General features: G+C 40.0%; 4 protein-coding genes across 5 annotated transcripts; all 4 read left to right on the forward strand.

Moving 5' to 3' along the window:
- The first annotated feature begins 788 nt into the window (after positions 1-788).
- LOC131334208 (probable glutathione S-transferase) lies at positions 789-2243 on the forward strand. The gene is made up of 2 exons (XM_058369125.1): positions 789-1316; positions 1787-2243. The coding sequence occupies exons 1-2, from the start codon at positions 1005-1007 to the stop codon at positions 2126-2128; spliced, it is 654 nt and encodes a 217-aa protein (XP_058225108.1). The 5' UTR covers positions 789-1004; the 3' UTR covers positions 2129-2243.
- A 3181-nt stretch (positions 2244-5424) lies between these two features.
- LOC131334211 (probable glutathione S-transferase) lies at positions 5425-7040 on the forward strand. Of its 2 annotated transcripts, XR_009202081.1 has the most exons (3): positions 5425-5884; positions 6355-6773; positions 6886-7040. XR_009202081.1 is itself a non-coding variant. In XM_058369127.1 (2 exons), exons 1-2 carry the CDS (start codon positions 5573-5575, stop codon positions 6694-6696), a joined length of 654 nt encoding a protein of 217 aa, XP_058225110.1. In that variant the 5' UTR covers positions 5425-5572; the 3' UTR covers positions 6697-7040. The 2 variants fall into 2 exon arrangements, 1 of the variants encoding a protein (XP_058225110.1); XM_058369127.1 differs by having other exon boundaries at positions 6355-7040.
- Positions 7041-7193: 153 nt separating this feature from the next.
- On the forward strand, positions 7194-10069 carry LOC131334210 (probable glutathione S-transferase). The gene is made up of 2 exons (XM_058369126.1): positions 7194-9142; positions 9613-10069. The coding sequence occupies exons 1-2, from the start codon at positions 8831-8833 to the stop codon at positions 9952-9954; spliced, it is 654 nt and encodes a 217-aa protein (XP_058225109.1). The 5' UTR covers positions 7194-8830; the 3' UTR covers positions 9955-10069.
- Positions 10070-12280: 2211 nt separating this feature from the next.
- Positions 12281-14701, forward strand: LOC131334207 (fasciclin-like arabinogalactan protein 21). Its single transcript, XM_058369124.1, has one exon. The coding sequence runs from the start codon at positions 13037-13039 to the stop codon at positions 14399-14401; it is 1365 nt and encodes a 454-aa protein (XP_058225107.1). The 5' UTR covers positions 12281-13036; the 3' UTR covers positions 14402-14701.
- The last annotated feature ends 6413 nt before the right edge of the window (positions 14702-21114 follow it).

Consider the following 21114-nt stretch of genomic DNA (forward strand, 5'->3'; position numbering starts at 1 on the left):
ACTTTTTTTTTTGCTCAGCCAGTGAGAAATACTTTTACCGAAATTAAGTTGTTCTTCCCACCACAGGAGACTTGCCCGGTCGTTAACTTGAGGGCCCGATAAACCCAACTTGATAGAGATCGGAAGTACTCACAACTGAGAAATCGATGACACTGCCGACAAACGTTTCAAGATCCGTGAGTGTCCACACAATCTTGAGCTCTGAGGGTCTCTAACTCCACCCTCTAGCTGATTTACCGGCGGATTTCCTTCATTAATTCTAACCAGAGGAAAATAGACGCGTTAGCAGTATCATCCACCACACCTCATCAGTGAAGGATCAGCCGATATCATGTGCTGCTGTTTGAGTTCATTTTAATATTGACAGTATCGTAATTTAAGGGTGAGAATTGAAAAAAATTGACAAAATCCCAAAAGAGTGCTTCTAAAAGTCCTCAACTAACACAATTTGCCCCACAAAAACCATGGCAGATGAATTGAAGGTGGACATGGTCAAGTGGATTGGGGCACCACGATAGACATCTACCTATCTGTCCAAAGACACCGAATTGTCCTTATCTCTACTCAGAAGAGTCAACAATTTCATGGTCCAATCTATTAGATAACTTATTAGATATTAAGTGATGTCAGACCTTACGTTAGGACCTGGAAAAGAAAAAGATCTTTAATCATATCTTCATTTTTTTCGTTACACTTTTCTACGCAAACTTTTGTATTTTCCGTATATAACAAGCATTAGCAGACTCACAATGACCAAAAAAAAGTAGAACAGAGAAAGAATCAAAAGCACTCAATGAGTTGAAGGTTGGCTGGAATTACCTTTCTTTTTTTCTTTTTTTCTTTTTAACTTTATGTTTGAAGTTTGTACGTAATCAATGAGTCAATCGGTAGGTGGAATGTGGGGTTTAATTTGGAGAATTTAAACTGAGACAGGACAAAATCCCAAAAGAGTGTGCTTATAAAAGTCCTCAACTACTAACACAATTGGCCCCAAAAAAACCACCATGGCAGATGAGTTGAAGGTTTTCAGGACATGGTCAAGTCCATTTGGGTTAAGAATCATCTGGGCATTGCAACTTAAAGGCCTGGAGTACGAAACCATATTTGAGGATCTTTCTCAAAAAAGCCCTCAACTCCTCCAGTATAATCCTATCTACAAAAAGATCCCAGTTCTTGTGCACAATGGAAAACCAATCTCAGAATCGCTTGTAATCCTTGAATACATTGAGGATACATGGAAGCAGAATCCTTTATTACCTGAAGATCCTTATGAGAGAGCCATGGCTCGTTTCTGGGCGAAATTCGTCGATGATAAGGTAAACGCTCTCTACTATCTCATGAACACCTTGATCAAATTGCCCCTGGATATAAAACAATGAAACCAATCAGTTTACACTTCATTACGCCAAACCCAATGGCGATGAAAAAGGTAAACTATAAGCCCCTGTTTAGTAGCCTTTTTGAAATATGGGTTGGCAGAACACTTTTCAAGAACTTTTATTCAAAACAAGAAGCACATCGTTTTCATTTCGTAGCCATTCTTGTTCGCAAATCAGTTTTAAGTCATTTGAAAACCCATCCTTTTTATCAAAACATATTTCCCAAAAAAAACGTTTCATCCTAAGTTTTTGGTGTTTTAGAACATAAAATAGAAACAAAAAATGATGCCAAACAGACCGTAGGCTTGCCTATCTACACTGTCAGCTCCAATAAGCCCTGAAGTCTCTTGCTACCTATTCTTATTACATGACTATACGGTTTTTTGGTTTGTTTGTTCAAAATGTAGCTTTTGAAATCAGTAATCGATGTGCTTTTCACGAAAGGGAAAGAACAAGAGGAGGGTATTCCTAAAGTCATGGAGAACCTGAAATACATAGAAGAAGAACTAGAAGGAAAGAAGTTCTTCGGAGGAGCAACAATCGGCTTCACAGACATTGCACTTGGTTGGACAGCGAATTTGCTCGGTGTAATCGAGGAGGTTACTGGGATAAAGTTCATAGACGCACAGAAATTTCCACAGATATCAGAGTGGATGCACAACTTTTGCGATGTTCCAGTGATCAAAGCAAACTGGCCGCCTCGTGACAAGCTGGTCACCAAGTATCAAGCATACGTTGCACCTAAATGAACCAACTAAAGTTCATTAACTCAAGAATGTAAGCTTAAACAACAACCTTCGCGTCTTAAAGCAGTGTTTGTATTTTGGTGTATTTTAGTCCAATAATGGAGCTCGACTTACTACAGAGGGCTCGGTCCTGTGTTTCTCAGTGACCAAAACTTTGCATAACTAAATAATCCGTGAGGGAACGAAAGTGAGGGAACGACAAATCCCAATTTATCCGCATATGTATCTTAGGCTCTTAGGTACTGTGGTTTGGCGATTAAGGTTTCTACAACAGAGTGATCCCCTAACGGAAAAGCTATGAATCCATTGCAAAATTTCTTAATCATTTAAGAGATGGTTTCTCTGAATCTTCCAGACCCTCTCACTTGCAAACATGAATAATCTTTTCTTACAACTTTAAGAGATAAGATTTCTTTAGCATTACCAACGCAGGATCATTGCTACAATGATAGAGCAATATAGTTCAATAAAACAAAATAAATTAGGCCCAAAAAGTTTTCAACAAAAATGAATGTGGTTATTCAATATACTACTACTGTTTTGTATACAATTTTTTTCATACATCTTTTATCAGCGCTTCAACGCTGGAGCTGCCCCTGATAACAAAGATAACAAATGTATCACAGAACAGCCAAAGAATCAATTGCTATAAGAGCATCATAACCTACACAGCTGCTTCTATTAAAAAGCTAACATGTCGTCCTAATCACGAAGCCACCACCATGGGAGACCAAAATGCCTGCCCAAGGACAAAAACAACACATACCATTAAACTCGTCTTATGAAAATAGCAGGAGGGCCTGCATATATGAAACAATTATGATGAAGTATGACGTGGAAACTTAACTTTAGTACAAGGACCTGAGAACAAACTGCATATCTAGACATCAAGGGCATAAGCACTAAACTGAAAATGTAAATGCACGGTATCGAATATATTCAAAGAAGGATGAGCAGATTTAGGGTTTATTTAATGACACTGCAGATGACGGGAATATGAGAATGTCGTAGTACGCCTATAAATTCATCAGCTTTCACAAGTTTTCTACAGAAGAATCAAGAAACTATGGCAGAAGAGTGAACCCTTTTAGGACACAGTCAAGTCCATTTGCTTTGCAAGTTGTTTGGACATTGAAACTCAAGGGCATAGAGTATGAAACCATATTTGAGGAACTTTCAAACGAAACTCTTCACTCCTCCAGTATAATCTGTGTACGAAAAGGTTCCAATCCTTGTGCACAATGGAAAACCAGTCCTGGAATCTCTTGCAGTTATTCAATACATAGAAGATACATGGAATCAGACTCCTCTATTTCCTGATGATCCTTAGAAGAGACAGGCTTGTTTTGGGGTGAATTGTGGCAACGATAAGGTAAAGTCCCGAATATTCTTATTCACGCCTTGATCAACATGACCCTGAATTCAAGAATATTCAAAAAACAGTTCATCAAAATATCTATTTCATCAGTTTACCTTACCAACTGCACTAAAGTTTTTGAAAAACTTCCAGATAACAAGTAATTAAGTTGGCAGGATGTTGACCTGAGAACTTAGCCACTGTCTTGTTATGTGTCTACGTTAACATATATTGTCAGGCTTGCTTCCTAGTATTTTAGTTTTGAGGGGGCCACGATAGACATCTACCTATCTGTCCAAAGACACCTAATGGTCCTTATCTCTACTCAGAAGAGTCAACAATTTCATGGTTCAATCTATTAGATAACTTATTAGATATTAAGTGATGTAAGACCTTACGTTTGGACCTGGAAAAGAAAAAGATCTTTAATCACATCTTCATTTTTTCGTTACATGGTCTGTCGTTTTCGCACCAAAAATATAATTTATAAAACAGGGAATTAACAATTATCCCGAAGAATAGCAGTTAAGTCCGAGATCGTCCACGGAAAGTAAAAAAGCTGAGTTACAGTAGTTTCAATTAATTTCTAATTTAATTCGGAAAGTAAAGAGAAATTGGATTTGTGATTGATTTGATTAAACTAAAACTAAACTAGTAAGCAATTAAAGGATTTTGAAACAAATGAGAGAAAGGACTAAGGTTTCCGATTCAGTCTCCCCTTGTAACGCAGTTGTTTCAAAACCTAGGTTCACATTCAACATTCAACCAGACCATCGTAGGGTAGCAATTCCTATCGATAATTCCCAAAAAGATAATCAAGATTCGCATTCCGTATAGGCTATCTCAACATGGCACGGATCGTCTCATCGGATTTAACCAACGGCACGACCCGTCTCACGTCGTATAGTCTATCTCAAAGCCTATCCTGAAATATTAAAAACTATTGTATGACCGTGCTTGAAACCATGGATACAAACACATTCGAATATTGGGAGAATATAGAACTTCATAAAAAGTTATGAATCGATTAAGTCATACAATCAAGTTGACTATAAAACCCTAGATATCTAACAACTACACTATTTGGAGAGACATCCTCGTTACCCTAGCCGAGTAGATTAGCCGTTCATGGAGTGAGAACAAATAATCATGTAAGAACAAAACTCCATTGAACAACAAACTGAAAGCTTTCTAATAAATAGTAAAAGAATAAAACCCAAAGCTCCTGTGTCGGCTCGACCGTGATACACGAGGCGTAGTCGAAGTGCTGCCTCCTGCTTGCCGCCTCGCTCTCTATTTTTTCGTCAGAAAAAGATCTACCCTTCAAACCCTTTTACCGTTCCTTACATATCCGGAGACCTCGTGTGTTCGGCAAGTAAATTCCCCTCCTATCAATTGTTCCGTGGGCCCACTTTTAATGTAAACGCTGAAGACAAATCTTGCCAGTTTCTACAATTATGGGTCAGTCCACAGGTTGCCAAATTACAATTCCATGTTGCCGTTCTAGTGGGATTTGATCCAATAAATTTCCTTCGGCAAGCTCAACACCAATTTCCAGCATTACCCAATAAACTCCTTCGTACGTGCAACACATGGCTGGAATTTGATGCACCTTTCTCTCGAAATAAAGTCCGACTTTGCATTTAAGCTCCAAATATTATCCTTCGGCTCCGAGAGTCCTGAAACGCAATTAACAAGTATCAAATCCCAAGTAGCACACTAACCGAACATAACAAGCCTAAGTTAGGGGGCGTAAATAGGCATATTTACGCACCTATCATTACACTTTTCTACACAAACTTTTGTATTTTCCGTATATAACGAGCATTAGCAGACTAACAATGACCAAAAAAAAGTAGAACATAGAAAGAATCAAAAGCACTCATAAAGGTTGGCTGGAATTACCTTTCTTTTTTTCTTTTTTTCTTTTTAACTTTATGTTTGAAGTTTGTACGTAATCAATGAGTCAATCGGTAGGTGGAATGTGGGGTTTAATTTGGAGAATTTAAACTGAGACAGGACAAAATCCCAAAAGAGTGTGCTTATAAAAGTCCTCAACTACTAACACAATTGGCCCCAAAAAAACCACCATGGCAGATGAGTTGAAGGTTTTCAGGACATGGTCAAGTCCATTTGGGTTAAGAATCATCTGGGCATTGCAACTTAAAGGCCTGGAGTACGAAACCATATTTGAGGATCTTTCTCAAAAAAGCCCTCTACTCCTCCAGTATAATCCTATCTACAAAAAGGTCCCAGTTCTTGTGCACAATGGAAAACCAATCTCAGAATCGCTTGTAATCCTTGAATACATTGAGGATACATGGAAGCAGAATCCTTTATTACCTGAAGATCCTTATGAGAGAGCCATGGCTCGTTTCTGGGCGAAATTCGTCGATGATAAGGTAAACGCTCTCTACTATCTCATGAACACCTTGATCAAATTGCCCCTGGATATAAAACAATGAAACCAATCAGTTTACACTTCATAACGCCAAACCCAATGGCGATGAAAAAGGTAAACTATAAGCCCCTGTTTAGTAGCCTTTTTGAAATATGGGTTGGCAGAACACTTTTCAAGAACTTTTATTCAAAACAAGAAGCACATCGTTTTCATTTCGTAGCCATTCTTGTTCGCAAATCAGTTTTAAGTCATTTGAAAACCCATCCTTTTTATCAAAACATATTTCCCAAAAAAAACGTTTCATCCTAAGTTTTTGGTGTTTTAGAACATAAAATAGAAACAAAAAATGATGCCAAACAGACCGTAGGCTTGCCTATCTACACTGTCAGCTCCAATAAGCCCTGAAGTCTCTTGCTACCTATTCTTATTACATGACTATACGGTTTTTTGGTTTGTTTGTTCAAAATATAGCTTTTGAAATCAGTAATCGATGTGCTTGTCACGAAAGGGAAAGAACAAGAGGAGGGTATTCCTAAAGTCATGGAGAACCTGAAATACATAGAAGAAGAACTAGAAGGAAAGAAGTTCTTCGGAGGGGCAACAATCGGCTTCACAGACATTGCACTTGGTTGGACAGCGAATTTGCTCGGTGTATTCGAGGAGGTTACCGGGATAAAGTTCATAGACGCACAGAAATTTCCACAGATATCAGAGTGGATGCACAACTTTTGCGATGTTCCAGTGATCAAAGCAAACTGGCCGCCTCGTGACAAGCTGGTCACCAAGTTTCAAGCATACGTTGCACCTAAATGAACCACCTAAAGTTCATTAACTCAAGAATGTAAGCTTAAACAACAACCTTCGCGTCTTAAAGCGGTGTTTGTATTTTGGTGTATTTTAGTCCAATAATGGAGCTCGACATACTACAGAGGGCTCGGTCCTGTGTTTCTCAGTGACCAAAACTTTGCATAACTAAATAATCTGTGAGGGAACGAGAGTGAGGGAATGACAAATCCCAATTTATCTGCATGTGTATCTTAGGCTCTTAGGTACTGTGGTTTGGCGATTAAGGTTTCTACAACAGAGTGATCCCCTAACGGAAAAGCTATGAATCCATTGCAAAATTTCTTACTCATTTAAGAGATGGTTTCTCTGAATCTTCCAGACCCTCTCACTTGCAAACATGAATAATCTTTTCTTACAACTTTAAGAGATTAGATTTCTTTAGCATTACCAACGCAGGAACATTCTTACAATGACAGAGCAATATAGCTCAATAAAACAAAATAAATTAGGCCCAAAAAGTTTTCAACAAAAATGAATGTGGTTATTCAATATACTACTACTGTTTTGTATACAATTTTTTTCATACATCTTTTATCAGCGCTTCAACGCTGGAGCTGCCCCTGATAACAAAGATAACAAATGTATCACAGAACAGCCAAAGAATCAATTGCTATAAGAGCATCATAACCTACACAGCTGCTTCTATTAAAAAGCTAACATGTCGTCCTAATCACGAAGCCACCACCATGGGAGACCAAAATGCCTGCCCAAGGACAAAAACAACACATACCATTAAACTCGTCTCATGAAAATAGCTGGAGGGCCTGCATATATGAAACAATTATGATGAAGTATGACGTGGAAACTTAACTTTAGTACAAGGACCTGAGAACAAACTGCATATCTAGACATCAAGGGCATAAGCACTAAACTGAAAATGTAAATGCACGGTATCGAATATATTCAAAGAAGGATGAGCAGATTTAGGGTTTATTTAATGACACTGCAGATGACGGGAATATGAGAATGTCGTAGTACGCCTATAAATTCATCAGCTCTCACAAGTTTTCTACAGAAGAATCAAGAAACTATGGCAGAAGAGTGAACCCTTTTAGGACACAGTCAAGTCCATTTGCTTTGCAAGTTGTTTGGACATTGAAACTCAAGGGCATAGAGTATGAAACCATATTTGAGGAACTTTCAAACGAAACTCTTTACTCCTCCAGTATAATCTGTGTACGAAAAGGTTCCAATCCTTGTGCACAATGGAAAACCAGTCCTGGAATCTCTTGCAGTTATTCAATACATAGAAGATACATGAAATCAGACTCCTCTATTTCCTGATGATCCTTAGAAGAGACAGGCTTGTTTTGGGGTGAATTGTGGAAACGATAAGGTAAAGTCCCGAATATTCTTATTCACGCCTTGATCAACATGACCCTGAATTCAAGAATATTCAAAAAACAGTTCATCAAAATATCTATTTCATCAGTTTACCTTACCAACTGCACTAAAGTTTTTGAAAAACTTCCAGATAACAAGTAATTAAGTTGGCAGGATGTTGACCTGAGAACTTAGCCACTGTCTTGTTATGTGTCTACGTTAACATATATCGTCAGGCTTGCTTCCTAGTATTTTAGTTTTGAGGGGACCACGATAGACATCTACCTATCTGTCCAAAGACACCTAATGGTCCTTATCTCTACTCAGAAGAGTCAACAATTTCATGGTCCAATCTATTAGATAACTTATTAGATATTAAGTGATGTAAGACCTTGCGTTAGGACCTGGAAAAGAAAAAGATCTTTAATCATATCTTCATTTTTTTCGTTACACTTTTCTACACAAACTTTTGTATTTTCCGTATATAACGAGCATTAGCAGACTAACAATGACCAAAAAAAAGTAGAACATAGAAAGAATCAAAAGCACTCATAAAGGTTTGCTGGAATTACCTTTCTTTTTTTCTTTTTTTCTTTTTAACTTTATGTTTGAAGTTTGTAACTTTATGTTTGAAGTTTGTACGTAATCAATGAGTCAATCGGTAGGTGGAATGTGGGGTTTAATTTGGAGAATTTAAACTGAGATAGGACAAAATCCCAAAAGAGTGTGCTTATAAAAGTCCTCAACTACTAACACAATTGGCCCCAAAAAAATCACCATGGCAGATGAGTTGAAGGTTATCAGGACATGGTCAAGTCGATTTGGGTTAAGAATCATCTGGGCATTGCAACTTAAAGGCCTGGACTACGAAACCATATTTGAGGATCTTTCTCAAAAAAGCCCTCAACTCCTCCAGTATAATCCTATCTACAAAAAGGTCCCAGTTCTTGTGCACAATGGAAAACCAATCTCAGAATCGCTTGTAATCCTTGAATACATTGAGGATACATGGAAGCAGAATCCTTTATTACCTGAAGATCCTTATGAGAGAGCCATGGCTCGTTTCTGGGCGAAATTCGTCGATGATAAGGTAAACGCCCTCTACTATCTCATGAACACCTTGATCAAATTGCCCCTGGATATAAAACAATGAAACCAATCAGTTTACACTTCATAACGCCAAACCCAATGGCGATGAAAAAGGTAAACTATAAGCCCCTGTTTAGTAGCCTTTTTGAAATATGGGTTGGCAGAACACTTTTCAAGAACTTTTATTCAAAACAAGAAGCACATTGTTTTCATTTCGTAGTCATTCTTGTTCGCAAATCAGTTTTAAGTCATTTGAAAACCCATCCTTTCTATCAAAACATATTTCCCAAAAAAAACGTTTCATCCTAAGTTTTTGGTGTTTTAGAACATAAAATAGAAACAAAAAATGATGCCAAACAGACCGTAGGCTTGCCTCTCTACACTGTCAGCACCAATAAGCCCTGAAGTCTCTTGCTACCTATTCTTATTACATGACTATACGGTTTTTTGGTTTGTTTGTTCAAAATGTAGCTTTTGAAATCAGTAAACGATGTGCTTTTCACGAAAGGGAAAGAACAAGAGGAGGGTATTCCTAAAGTCATGGAGAACCTGAAATACATAGAAGAAGAACTAGAAGGAAAGAAGTTCTTCGGAGGAGCAACAATCGGCTTCACAGACATTGCACTTGGTTGGACAGCGAATTTGCTCGGTGTAATCGAGGAGGTTGCTGGGATAAAGTTCATAGACGCACAGAAATTTCCACAGATATCAGAGTGGATGCACAACTTTTGCGATGTTCCAGTGATCAAAGCAAACTGGCCGCCTCGTGACAAGCTGGTCACCAAGTATCAAGCATACGTTGCACCTAAATGAACCAACTAAAGTTCATTAACTCAAGAATGTAAGCATAAACAACAACCTTCGCGTCTTAAAGCAGTGTTTGTATTTTGGTGTATTTTAGTCCAATAATGGAGCTCGACTTACTACAGAGGGCTCGGTCCTGTGTTTCTCAGTGACCAAAACTTTGCATAACTAAATAATCCGTGAGGGAACGAAAGTGAGGGAACGAAAAATCCCAATTTATCCGCATGTGTATCTTAGGCTCTTAGGTACTGTGGTTTGGCGATTAAGGTTTCTACAACAGAGTGATCCCCTAACGGAAAAGCTATGAATCCGTTGCAAAATTTCTTACTCATTTAAGAGATGGTTTCTCTGAATCTTCCAGACCCTCTCACTTTCAAACATGAATAATCTTTTCTTACAACTTTAAGAGATTAGATTTCTTTAGCATTACCAACGCAGGATCATTCTTACAATGACAGAGCAATATAGCTCAATAAAACAAAATAAATTAGGCCCAAAAAGTTTTCAACAAAAATGAATGTGGTTATTCAATATACTACAGTTTTGTATACAATTTTTTTCATACATCTTTTATCAGTGCTTCAACGCTGGACCTGCCCCTGATAACAAAGATAACAAATGTATCACAGAACAGCCAAAGAATCAATTGCTATAAGAGCATCATAACCTACACAACTGCTTCTATTAAAAAGCTAACATGTCATCCTAATCACGAAGCCACCACCATGGGAGACCAAAATGCCTGTCCAAGGACAAAAACAACACATACCATTAAACTCGTCTTATGAAAATAGCTGGAGGGCTTGCATATATGAAACAATTATGATGAAGTATGACATGGAAACTTAAGTTTAGTACTAGGACCTGAGAACAAACTGCATATCTAGACATCAAGGGCATAAGCACTAAACTGAAAATGTAAATGCACGGTATCGAATATATTCAAAGAAGGATGAGCAGATTTAGGGTGTATTTAATGACACTGGAGATGACGGGAATATGAGAATGTCGTAGTACGCCTATAAATTCATCAGCTCTCACAAGTTTTCTACAGAAGAATCAAGAAACTATGGCAGAAGAGTGAACCCTTTTAGGACACAGTCAAGTCCATTTGCTTTGCAAATTGTTTGGACATTGAAACTCAAGGGCATAGAGTATGAAACCATATTTGAGGAACTTTCAAACGAATCTCTTTACTCCTCCAGTATAATCTGTGTACGAAAAGGTTCCAATCCTTGTGCACAATGGAAAACCAGTCTTGGAATCTCTTGCAGTCATTCAATACATAGAAGATACATGGAATCAGACTCCTCTATTTCCTGATGATTCTTAGAAGAGACAGGGCTTGTTTTGGGGTGAATTGTGGCAACGATAAGGTAAAGTTCCGAATATTCTTATTCACGCCTTGATCAACATGACCCTGAATTCAAGAATATTCAAAAAACAGTTCATCAAAATATCTATTTCATCAGTTTACCTTACCAACTGCACTAAAGTTTTTGAAAAACTTCCAGATAACAAGTAATTAAGTTGGCAGGATGTTGACCTGAGAACTTAGCCACTGTCTTGTTATGTGTCTACGTTAACATATATTGTCAGGCTTGCTTCCTAGTATTTTAGTTTTGAGGGGACCATGCGATCAAGCATTATGTCAGAGCTCTGGTTCTAAGAGACCTTGGGTTGAAATTGGCTCAAAACTGAATTGGTCAAGTTTATAGGCTTTCATGGTTAGAGAGATCTACAAGTTACTACCCATTCCTATTGACGATACACATCTACTTTTGTAGCTTCAGGTCCGAAACTACTCTGACCACATCTCAAATACATGCTAGTAAATACAGATTCCAAGGATTTAAGCTTATACGATCATCTCATAGACCTGAAAGCGCATAGCTTCAGCTTAGCCAAGTCTCCTGGTCTTCTTGAAGGCTTGAACCTGCCTTCATCTAGTAATGACTTTAACCCATGGTCATAATATAGAAGTTGCATGCTCTCCAGAATTCAACGTATTATGTTCAGTCTGCCTCATATTTTGAGTAATCCATTATTGAATGGATCGAGCATAAAAAGGGGATGGTTCTTTCCATGAAATGTGGAAAGAATGGAAAGAACCTTTCTAATTTCCGGATTTCTGCATTTCTCAATATGAAATGTGGAATTGGATGAAAACTAGTACTACTTCAATGCCTCTCTCTAACTGAACTCTGTCTTGTGTTTTGTGAGGAGAGTGCATTTGGCCTTGGTTGAAATCTATTCCCACTTATAAGAGGGTCTACTTTCATCTTATAGAACCAAATTCAAATATTCCAAGTCGTTCAAAGAGGCAATACTGAAGTTAAAGGGTCAATCTGCGAATAGATGCAAAGCATCAATTACCCAAAATAAAAAAAGAGAATACGAAACATGCACAGAAGCTAGTGGGAACATAAAATGCGACTATTCAATTGATTATTTTAACTGAATTCTTCTTCTTCTTCTTCTTCTTCTTCTTCTTTTTCTTTTTGTGTGTGGTTATTTTGTCCAAATTCATTACCTTTACAGAATCAAAACGGCAAGACTTCTGGCTCTCTCTTCTTTGTATACCCCACTACTGGCCTTAAAGAGATTTCTCAAAAATATATACTAACGACCATAGATAACACATGAAGCAAAGCTAATCCCAAGAGGAAGATATATATCGTACTACCTTTTTCTTCCGCAATGACAACAAGAGCAACGCTCCTGTTTTCCTACCCTCTTGCCAATTGGAGCATGGAGGACCCATAGGCTTGAACCAAGAATTAAGAACACGGACTGGACTATGGGCTCAACTCAACATATTCAGTCTGGCCTTTCTTAACCGACTTCACAAAGCAGTTGAAAAAGAAAGTTGTTCTTCCCGCCAAAAGACCGTCAATTTAACAAACCCCACTAACCACTTTACTGATCAAAATACCTGATTCCTTTCCAGTTTCTGCAAATCCATCCACTCCCAAAACTAGTTCTTGATCTCCAAGAACTGCCACACCCGCCCGCCAAGAAACAGCCACTCTCGTCAGGAAAAAAAAAAAGGGAAAAAAACTCAATCAAACCCAAAGAAATCAAAACAAAAATGGCAATCTTTCATCTCCACCATTATCAAGGACGAGGCCTTTACTTCTTCAAGCTCTTGGCAATCTCTCTCCCCCTCTTCTGCCTCCTCGCCTGGGCTTCTTCCACCCCCACCACCACTCCTTCGCAGCCTCCTACTACTCCTCCCCCTTCCGCCTCCCAATCCCTCAAGACCAGCGGCTACTCCGTCTTCGCCGCCCTCATCACCGCCACCGCCAACACCTCCTCCTGGAACGGCACCGGCACTGTCCTCGCCCCGCCCGACTTCGCCTTCTCCTCCGCCGCCGCAAAACTCAACGACAACCGCCGCCGCCCCTCCGCCTCCCTCCTCCTCCACCACACCCTTCAAGAACCCCTCACGTGGCACGCCCTCTCCGCACATGCCACCGGCCACCAGCTCCCCACGTGGCGCCCCAACCGTTGCGTCTTCCTCTCCAAGGGCTCCAACGCCAATCTCGGGATTTCCATTTCTCCACGTCAGCACTCGTCTCCCATTGCCGCCGTAAAAATCAAGCGGCCTGATCTTTACGTGGACGATCATCTCACCGTCCACGGCGTCGACGACGTATTGGACCCCACTTCTTTGTCCGCTTGCTCGTTTCCTGATCCAACGGCCCGCGTTGAGTCTCAGATCGATCGGTCGTTTCTTGATCACGCGGTAAGGGCATTGAAAAGGAGGGGATTCGGTGTGGTCGCGACGGCAATGGCGATCAGGCGTTCGATTCTGCTTCGTCAGAAGGAAATCACCGTTTTCGCTCCGTCGGACGCGAGTCTCTTCTCATACTCCGACGGATTCCGCTTCGATTTCCTTCGCCACGTCGTGCCGGAACGACGTCGTTTCGCCGACATCGCGAGCGTCGAAGGAACGGCCATCGAGACGCTGTCTCCGAACAAGTCGGTTGTTTTCCGATCTCGAAACGGCTATGTCACCGTCAACGGCGTCGCGATTCGGAGTTTGGAGGTTTATCGTAACCGGTGGATCGTCGTGTTCCCTGTTTCGCGTAGCGTAGACGACGAAGAAGACGACGTGTCGGATACCGGTCGTGACGTGGCGGATTCCGGCGTCGGAGATGAAATTTCAGGACGATCCCATTCGCCGGCGGCGGAGGAGGAAGAAGGTACAAGCGGTTGGAGGTTCTCGCGCGAGGTTTCTCCGGCGACATGGAACGGCGGCGTATCGACTCTCGCTCTAGCAGTTGAAGGTGAAGAAGGTCTTGTCTGTCCGTTAGCGTCGCGGAGCCTGCGAGAATCGAGGATGGAGACAGGTGTCTACGTGGAGAGATCTTCGCCATCGATATCATACGATGAATTTTCTGTGAAGTTGGTTGAATCTGGACCGTCGCATGGGTTCAACAGGGGATTGTGAACTGGTGGATGCGTCTGGACTTAGGACCCTCCGATGAGAATCAAACTGGGGTCTACCTGGTGATTTACATCTGATCACTGCCACGTGGCATACAGAAAAGTGAACCTCAAAATGTAGAAAGTAAAAACAAAAAATGTAAGAAAATTAGAAGAAACTTTTGTTGTGCAATTTTACTGAAAATGTGGTCGTATGATTGAGATTGTGGTTGTTGATGTACTAGTATTTCTCTTTTGCTCGTGATCATACATATTTCCATTTGCTTGCATGACATTTTCATAATAAGACGTGAGTTGTTTGCTAGGTTTTGAGTTAAAGTCCTGACCAACGTGTTGCTCGGCTCCATTATGACCGCTAACTCCTACTAACATTCTACCGTCTGGCAAAAGGGAAGTATTTTGTTTCTTTTCATTTTTGTTGCATAATACATGCTGAATACAACCTGAAGCAATCCGATGTACTGGAGCTGAAGTTGAAAAATCAAGCAATTCCTTAGAAGCCAATTGATTCTTGAATTCAGATACATACCGTATTGCTATAATTAGGATAGATTACACACAATTCCTGAACTAGAGAGCAAAAAGATAGTGTAGAGATCTCAATCCACCCGATCACCTATTGACAAACCGCATACATTTTGATTTTCAATGGGTTACCATAAGGCGAGTTTTGGTTTGGGTAATTTCTATTTTCTAATTTGTGATTTGCATAAGAGATTCACTTCCTCGCCTTGCTCTTGAGCAATAGATGCAGATAGAATCCCAAGATCATGATTCAAGAAGGTTAACACAGACTCGCACTCTGAGATTATTCTTGCAACGGAAAAGGGCTCACCAGTAATTGTTTCAGATGAATCAACCGCCACTACTGCATGTGCATCCTGAAGATTCCTCAAGTTTCATAGAAACTGCAAACCATATGCAATGGATCAAAACACAAAGTAATTGAGTTTACAAATTTTTGAATTTTTTGTGCCAAATTAAATTTATTTTGGTGCGAAGAAATTTAAAAAATTATGCATAGAAGTATTTTATTTTTATTTAAAAATTGCACGTATATTGCACGGATATTGCGCGTATTTAATGGGCACGTATATTGCGTGGTCACACATGCTTTACTGTTATATTGAGTGGCCACCGCGATATCCTCCCCAGCGAGGCGGCAACTGCCACCTCTCGGGCTTCAACAAGGGGTCCCAGATACACTACGAATAATATAATTGTAACTACCGCCAAAACAAGCGTCGCCGAAGATGCAATAAGAATGACAATTCCCCAATTGTGACGATCTTGCCGACGGGAAGTGGTCGGGGTGAGGGTGGGGATGGTCGCTGTTGTCGCCGTAGTGACGGCTTGGAAGGAGGAGATGGAGGGGGATTGGTGGTGGTGGTGGTGGGAGGAGGGCGGTGGTGGTGGTCAGAGCTATAAGATCTAGGCATTGTGGATATTTGTTCCTGGCGGGCTACCTAAGCCTCGCTTCCGTCCGCCAGGCACTTAGTTACTTTGTCAATCTTCTCCATGCTTTTCGATTGCCTACACCCACCAAGGCTCATCACTTTTCAATTACTGGTTTCTTCATTTTTCGGTTTTTCTTGGTTTCTCCTAGTTTCTTCCTAGCTGTTCTCCTGGCTCATGGCTCTCGGCTTTTGGCTATCCTGACCGTTTCTCTCTCTTAGCTTCTCTTGGCTTGGCTTGGCTGTTCTTAATTTTTGTGGGTTTTTTCAAACTCAAGTTGGTAGATCTACTTGAGTTTGAGGGAGGATGTTAGAATCCTTGCATATGCTAAACAATATCGTGATATTGAGATTGTGATTTGATTGTAATTGTAATTGTAATTGTAATTGATTACGATTTCATTATAATTGGGATGATTCTCTTTCATAGTTAGGCTTCTTCCTCTTGTATAAATAAAAGTTTCATTCTACGGTTTCAAATCGAATTCAATAAAACTTCTCTTCATATTTTAACATGGTATCAGAGTTAGATCTTGGGTGGTCTCACCTCTCGTGGGAAAGTCTTTGTCGCCCGAGTCAGTCAGTCAGCTCCTGGTCAGTCACCTCTGAGCTGCACGTGAGGGAGAGCGTTAGATTTGTCCCACATTGTTCATCTAAGCCACCCAAGCTTGGTTAATAAATTCTAGAAGCTACTCCACCTATTGTCAATTGGTTTTATATTAGAACCCTCCAAAAAATCTAACAGCTGAAATATTCTACTTTTGTTGCTTCTTAAACTTGGTCTGGGCTAAGCTGGGTCAAAGTTTTCTTACTTTGTTTACAGAAAGTCTACAGTTACCGATCGGGAAATCCCGATCGGAATCCCGACGTCCCGCCGGGCACTCTCCGGCCACCGGATGGCCGATCCGATCCGTCCAATAATTTTTTTTAAAAAAACCGAGTGGGCCATCGCGAGAATAAATGGCATCCGACGTGTGTAAGTGGCCGATCCAAGCACTCCTTTTTTGGCCAATCCAAACACTCCGTTTTTGGCCGATCCAAACACAAAAATGGAGTGCTTGGATCGACTACTTACACTCGTTGGATGCCGTTTATTCTCTCCTACGCCCACTCGGTTTTTTTTTTTAGAATTATAGGATGGATCGGATCGGCTGTCAGGTGGCCGGAGCATGCCCGGCGGGGCGTCGGGATTCCGATCGGGATTTCCCGATCGGTAACTGTAGACTTACTCCTTTGTTTAAGGGAGAGGATGTTCTTCGAGGGTTGGTGTTATCTTTGGCCATCCTGTTGAGGTAAATGATCTGGTTGTCGTGCTTGAATTTTGTTAGACATATACGTTCCCATTTCTAGTGATATTGAAATTTCATCTTCATTAAGGAATTGTGCCTTCCACTTTTCAGACTTTCAGTTTTGTTTTATCATGAGATAGTGGAGGAGAGCTGGCCTAAACTTAATTCTGTTGGTGTAAATTTGTCGTAGATGAAAGAAGATAAACAGAGATGCTTTATCATGAGATAGTGTAGGAGAGCTGGCCTAAACTTAATTCTGTTGGTGTAAATTTGTCGTAGATGAAAGAGGATAAACAGAGATGTTTCAAGTCACATTATACTGTCGTTGTCCTTAAGATGATATTTGCCTCTGTCCTTAAGATGATATTCGCCCCCACCCATTCAAGAGAATCTTGTGTGCATTAAGTTAAGGCGAAGCCGCCTCTAAGATAAAATGAAGTCCAGTTTCGAATTGTTGCCTAACTGCGTTATGCACTAACGAAGAAAGACTCGAATACCTTCGGATTTTGCGAGCCCGATAAGAATAAATTTAGGAGATAATTCTAGAGAGAAATAACAATAAGATTGTTTTGATTATCTCTCACACTCAATTGGTAGAACCCCTTGCCCTTATATCGGCATAAATCGTGACTTTGGTCAAAGATTGCGCATCTCTTTGATTAATCCAGAACGATTTTTCGTGAGAAGAAAATTGGGAGCGATAAAAAAGAAGAAGATATTATTGATATTGCCTTTAAAACACTAATTAAAATTAGATATTTGTAAATTTGAAATTTACCCAGCAATTAGGAACTTCATAAGGACAATCTTAGTCGCTATGCTCAATTTCAGAGAAATTTATTTAATTGAATGATATTTGATATTTGATAAATGTGGTGAATTATTTATGAATGTTGACGATTTAAAATAAGTAGAATTTTTATATGAAATTATATTAACCGCTTGTACTTGGATTCACCCCGTGCATAAAAAGGGCTCTACGAATTTTGAAAAAGTCCTTATCGGTATCAGATTAACCTTCTTTTTTTTTTTGTAGGAATCTATAAACACAAAAGAGACAACAAAAATAATAGACAATAAAAATAGGACGAAGAAAGTATTTTAAAAATAATTAACAGTTTGAATCATTTTTGTGAGATTCGAGATATACTCTGCAAAAAAATAAAAAACTCATAAATTTGAAACGGGAACCAAACAAGGTAATGAAGGTACAAGAGAGAGGAGTTGGAATGGATGGTAAGGTGCCAAAACGGCTACGTTTGGATATGTAGCACGTGGCTTGCGCAGCACCCTCCCATGAATCCGATAAAAAGGGGAAAAAATTTAGTGCCGAGCGGGTACACGTGATGTCCGTTCGCGCATCTAATCCGTTCATTTCGTGTTTGAACGACTCAGATTTAGAAAGAGAAAGAGGAGAGAGAAAGTGTTAGAATGAAAGGAGAGAGAGAGTTTCAATCCGAGCTATCCAAAAGTGAATCGGACAACTCAGATGCACCGAGCAGGTACCATGTCCGCAATACCCGCTCCGCACTTAAAAATTCCTCGATAAAAAGGGTCCCCCTCTGACTCTTTGACTTGTCTCTCTCGGTTGTGAATTTTTCTAATTTCTAGCCGTTGGGACAGAAGGCAGAGAGACAGATCAAGAAACGAGAAAAGAGACAGAATCAAGAGATCAACAGAATGCCGTCTTTGGAAGAAAACATCGATTTCGTCAAGGAGTTGATTGAAGAGGCGAAAAAATGGAGTGAGATGATCGATGGGATCCACCGTTTTGACGGTCGAGATGAAGAAACTCGTAGATCATCTGAGGAAGAGCGTCCTTGATCCCAAGATGCCTCAGGATCAAATAGAAGCCAGGAGGCGGCAGATTCATAATGGAAAGACGACTATCAAACTTCTGGGCCTCTTTGAGGAAAACAGGAAGCAACGTTTGGCTCTTGTTCGGAAGACACTTGACGGTCTGATTCCCAGAGGTGTCGCCACTTCGTACCTTACCGAGGGCCAGCGACAGTTCGAAGAGATCAAGAAACTCGTTCGAAGGATTTTCTGTCTATTCGATACCCTGCTGATCTATGTAAGGGTAATTTTTTTTTCCTTAGTATTTCCATAGGTAGAGAAGCAGGGTATCGAATAGACAGGTCATCCCTTCAAACGATACTGAATCAGTTAGTAACTGAGCTTGGCTTTTCTGCTGCCAAATCCTCCGAAAACCCAACCAAGGTAAATAAATAGCTACTGAATGAAGTTTTTTTTTTTATCCAGGAAGGGAAGAAGAATCAAATAATTCCAGGGTCAAAAGAAAGCCTCTTGGACAGCATAGCTGAGATCCATTATGTGGATTTTGGTTTAAAGTCAGCTGGAGCGTACATCAGCGAAGGAGATGTAATTGAAAGACTCTCCAAAAGCCTAGCGGCAAAGGGCTTCTGGAATTTGCTTTGTTCTTCATGGAACTCCAAGGCAATGGTGTGATACCAGAAGAGTTTGGATCAAAGACGAAAAGGAGAAAATGCTCAAGCTGCTTAAGTTGGGAGCTCAGACAAGTGGTGGGAAACTGCTTTATATGCGAGAGATTTTATTTTGCTGATAAGCCTCCGAACCTGCAGATGCATTTTGAAGTAATAGAAAAATTGGAAGTGAGTTGATGGCTCCATGAATGGTCATAGGCTCATAGCTACAGGGCATATTGAAGACAGCAGATGTACTCCTATGATACTTGCAACCTGTAAATCGTTGGCGGATAGTATTGGTTCTTAGAGCATCCACAATGTAATGCTAATCAAAACTAAAAAATTGCTAAAGTTAGCAATACTTGTTTAAAAAAGTGCTCACATTGTAATAATCAAACTTAGCAATTTCTTGGCAACTCATCAAATTTGGGCATTTGGATAATCATAGGGAAATGATATTAGCACTCTAAAAATTGATGCAAACACTTCAAAAAACAAAGAAAAATGGCTTTGGAGTTACACAGGTTTTGGAGTGTCTGCATCAAATTTTGGAGTGCCAATATCATTTCCCTAATCAAAACTAGCAACTTTTTACTAATAACCAAATTTATTGGATCTCACATCTTTCAAAAAAGTACAACCATTATGGAAAAGTGAGTTTCACTCTCTATAAAATAAATGCTTTATTGGTAAGTGCAATTCACTCTCCACTTTAGCAAGTAGTTATGTATTTAACAATATTGATCACTTTATGAATTTTAAAAAATGCTCTTCCCTGTTTCGCGTGGCGTAGATGACGAAGATGACGTGTCGGATACCGGTGACGTGTCCAATTCCGGCGTCGGAGATGAAATTCCAAGACGATTGCCTTCACCGGGGGCGGAGAAGGAGGAAGAAGATACAAGAAGATGGAGTTTCTCGCGCGAGGTTTCTCCAGTGACATGGAACAGCGGCGTATACTCCCACTCTGGCAATTGAAGGTGAAGAAGGTCTTGTCTGTCCATCAATGTCACGGAGTCTGCGAGAATCGAGGGCTAGGACTGGTGTCTACGTGGAGAGATCTTCACCGTCGATATCGTATGATGAATTTTCTATAAAGTTGGTTGAATCTGGACTGTCGCATGGGTTTAACAGGTGATTCTGAACTGGTGGATGCAAATCTGGACCCTCTGATGAGAATCAAAATTTTGTTGTGCAATTTTACTGAAAAATGCGGTCATATGATTGAGATTCTGGTAGTTGATGTACTAGTATTTCTCTTTTGTTGGTGATCATACCCATATTTCCATTTGCTTGCATGACATTTTAAAAAAATCACGTGAGCTATTTGCTAGGTTTTGAGTTAGAGTCCTGATCATCAACGAGTTGCTCGGCTCCATTATGACCGCTAACTCCTACTAACATTCTACCGTCTGGCAAAAGGGAAGTATTTTTTTTCTTTTCTTTATTGCTGTATAATACATGCTGAATACAACCTGAAGCAATTTGATATACTGGAGCTGAAGTTGAAAAATCAAGCAATTCCTT

The sequence above is a fragment of the Rhododendron vialii genome, chromosome 7a (genome assembly GCF_030253575.1).
Source record: "Rhododendron vialii isolate Sample 1 chromosome 7a, ASM3025357v1".
Taxonomy (NCBI): domain Eukaryota; kingdom Viridiplantae; phylum Streptophyta; class Magnoliopsida; order Ericales; family Ericaceae; genus Rhododendron; species Rhododendron vialii.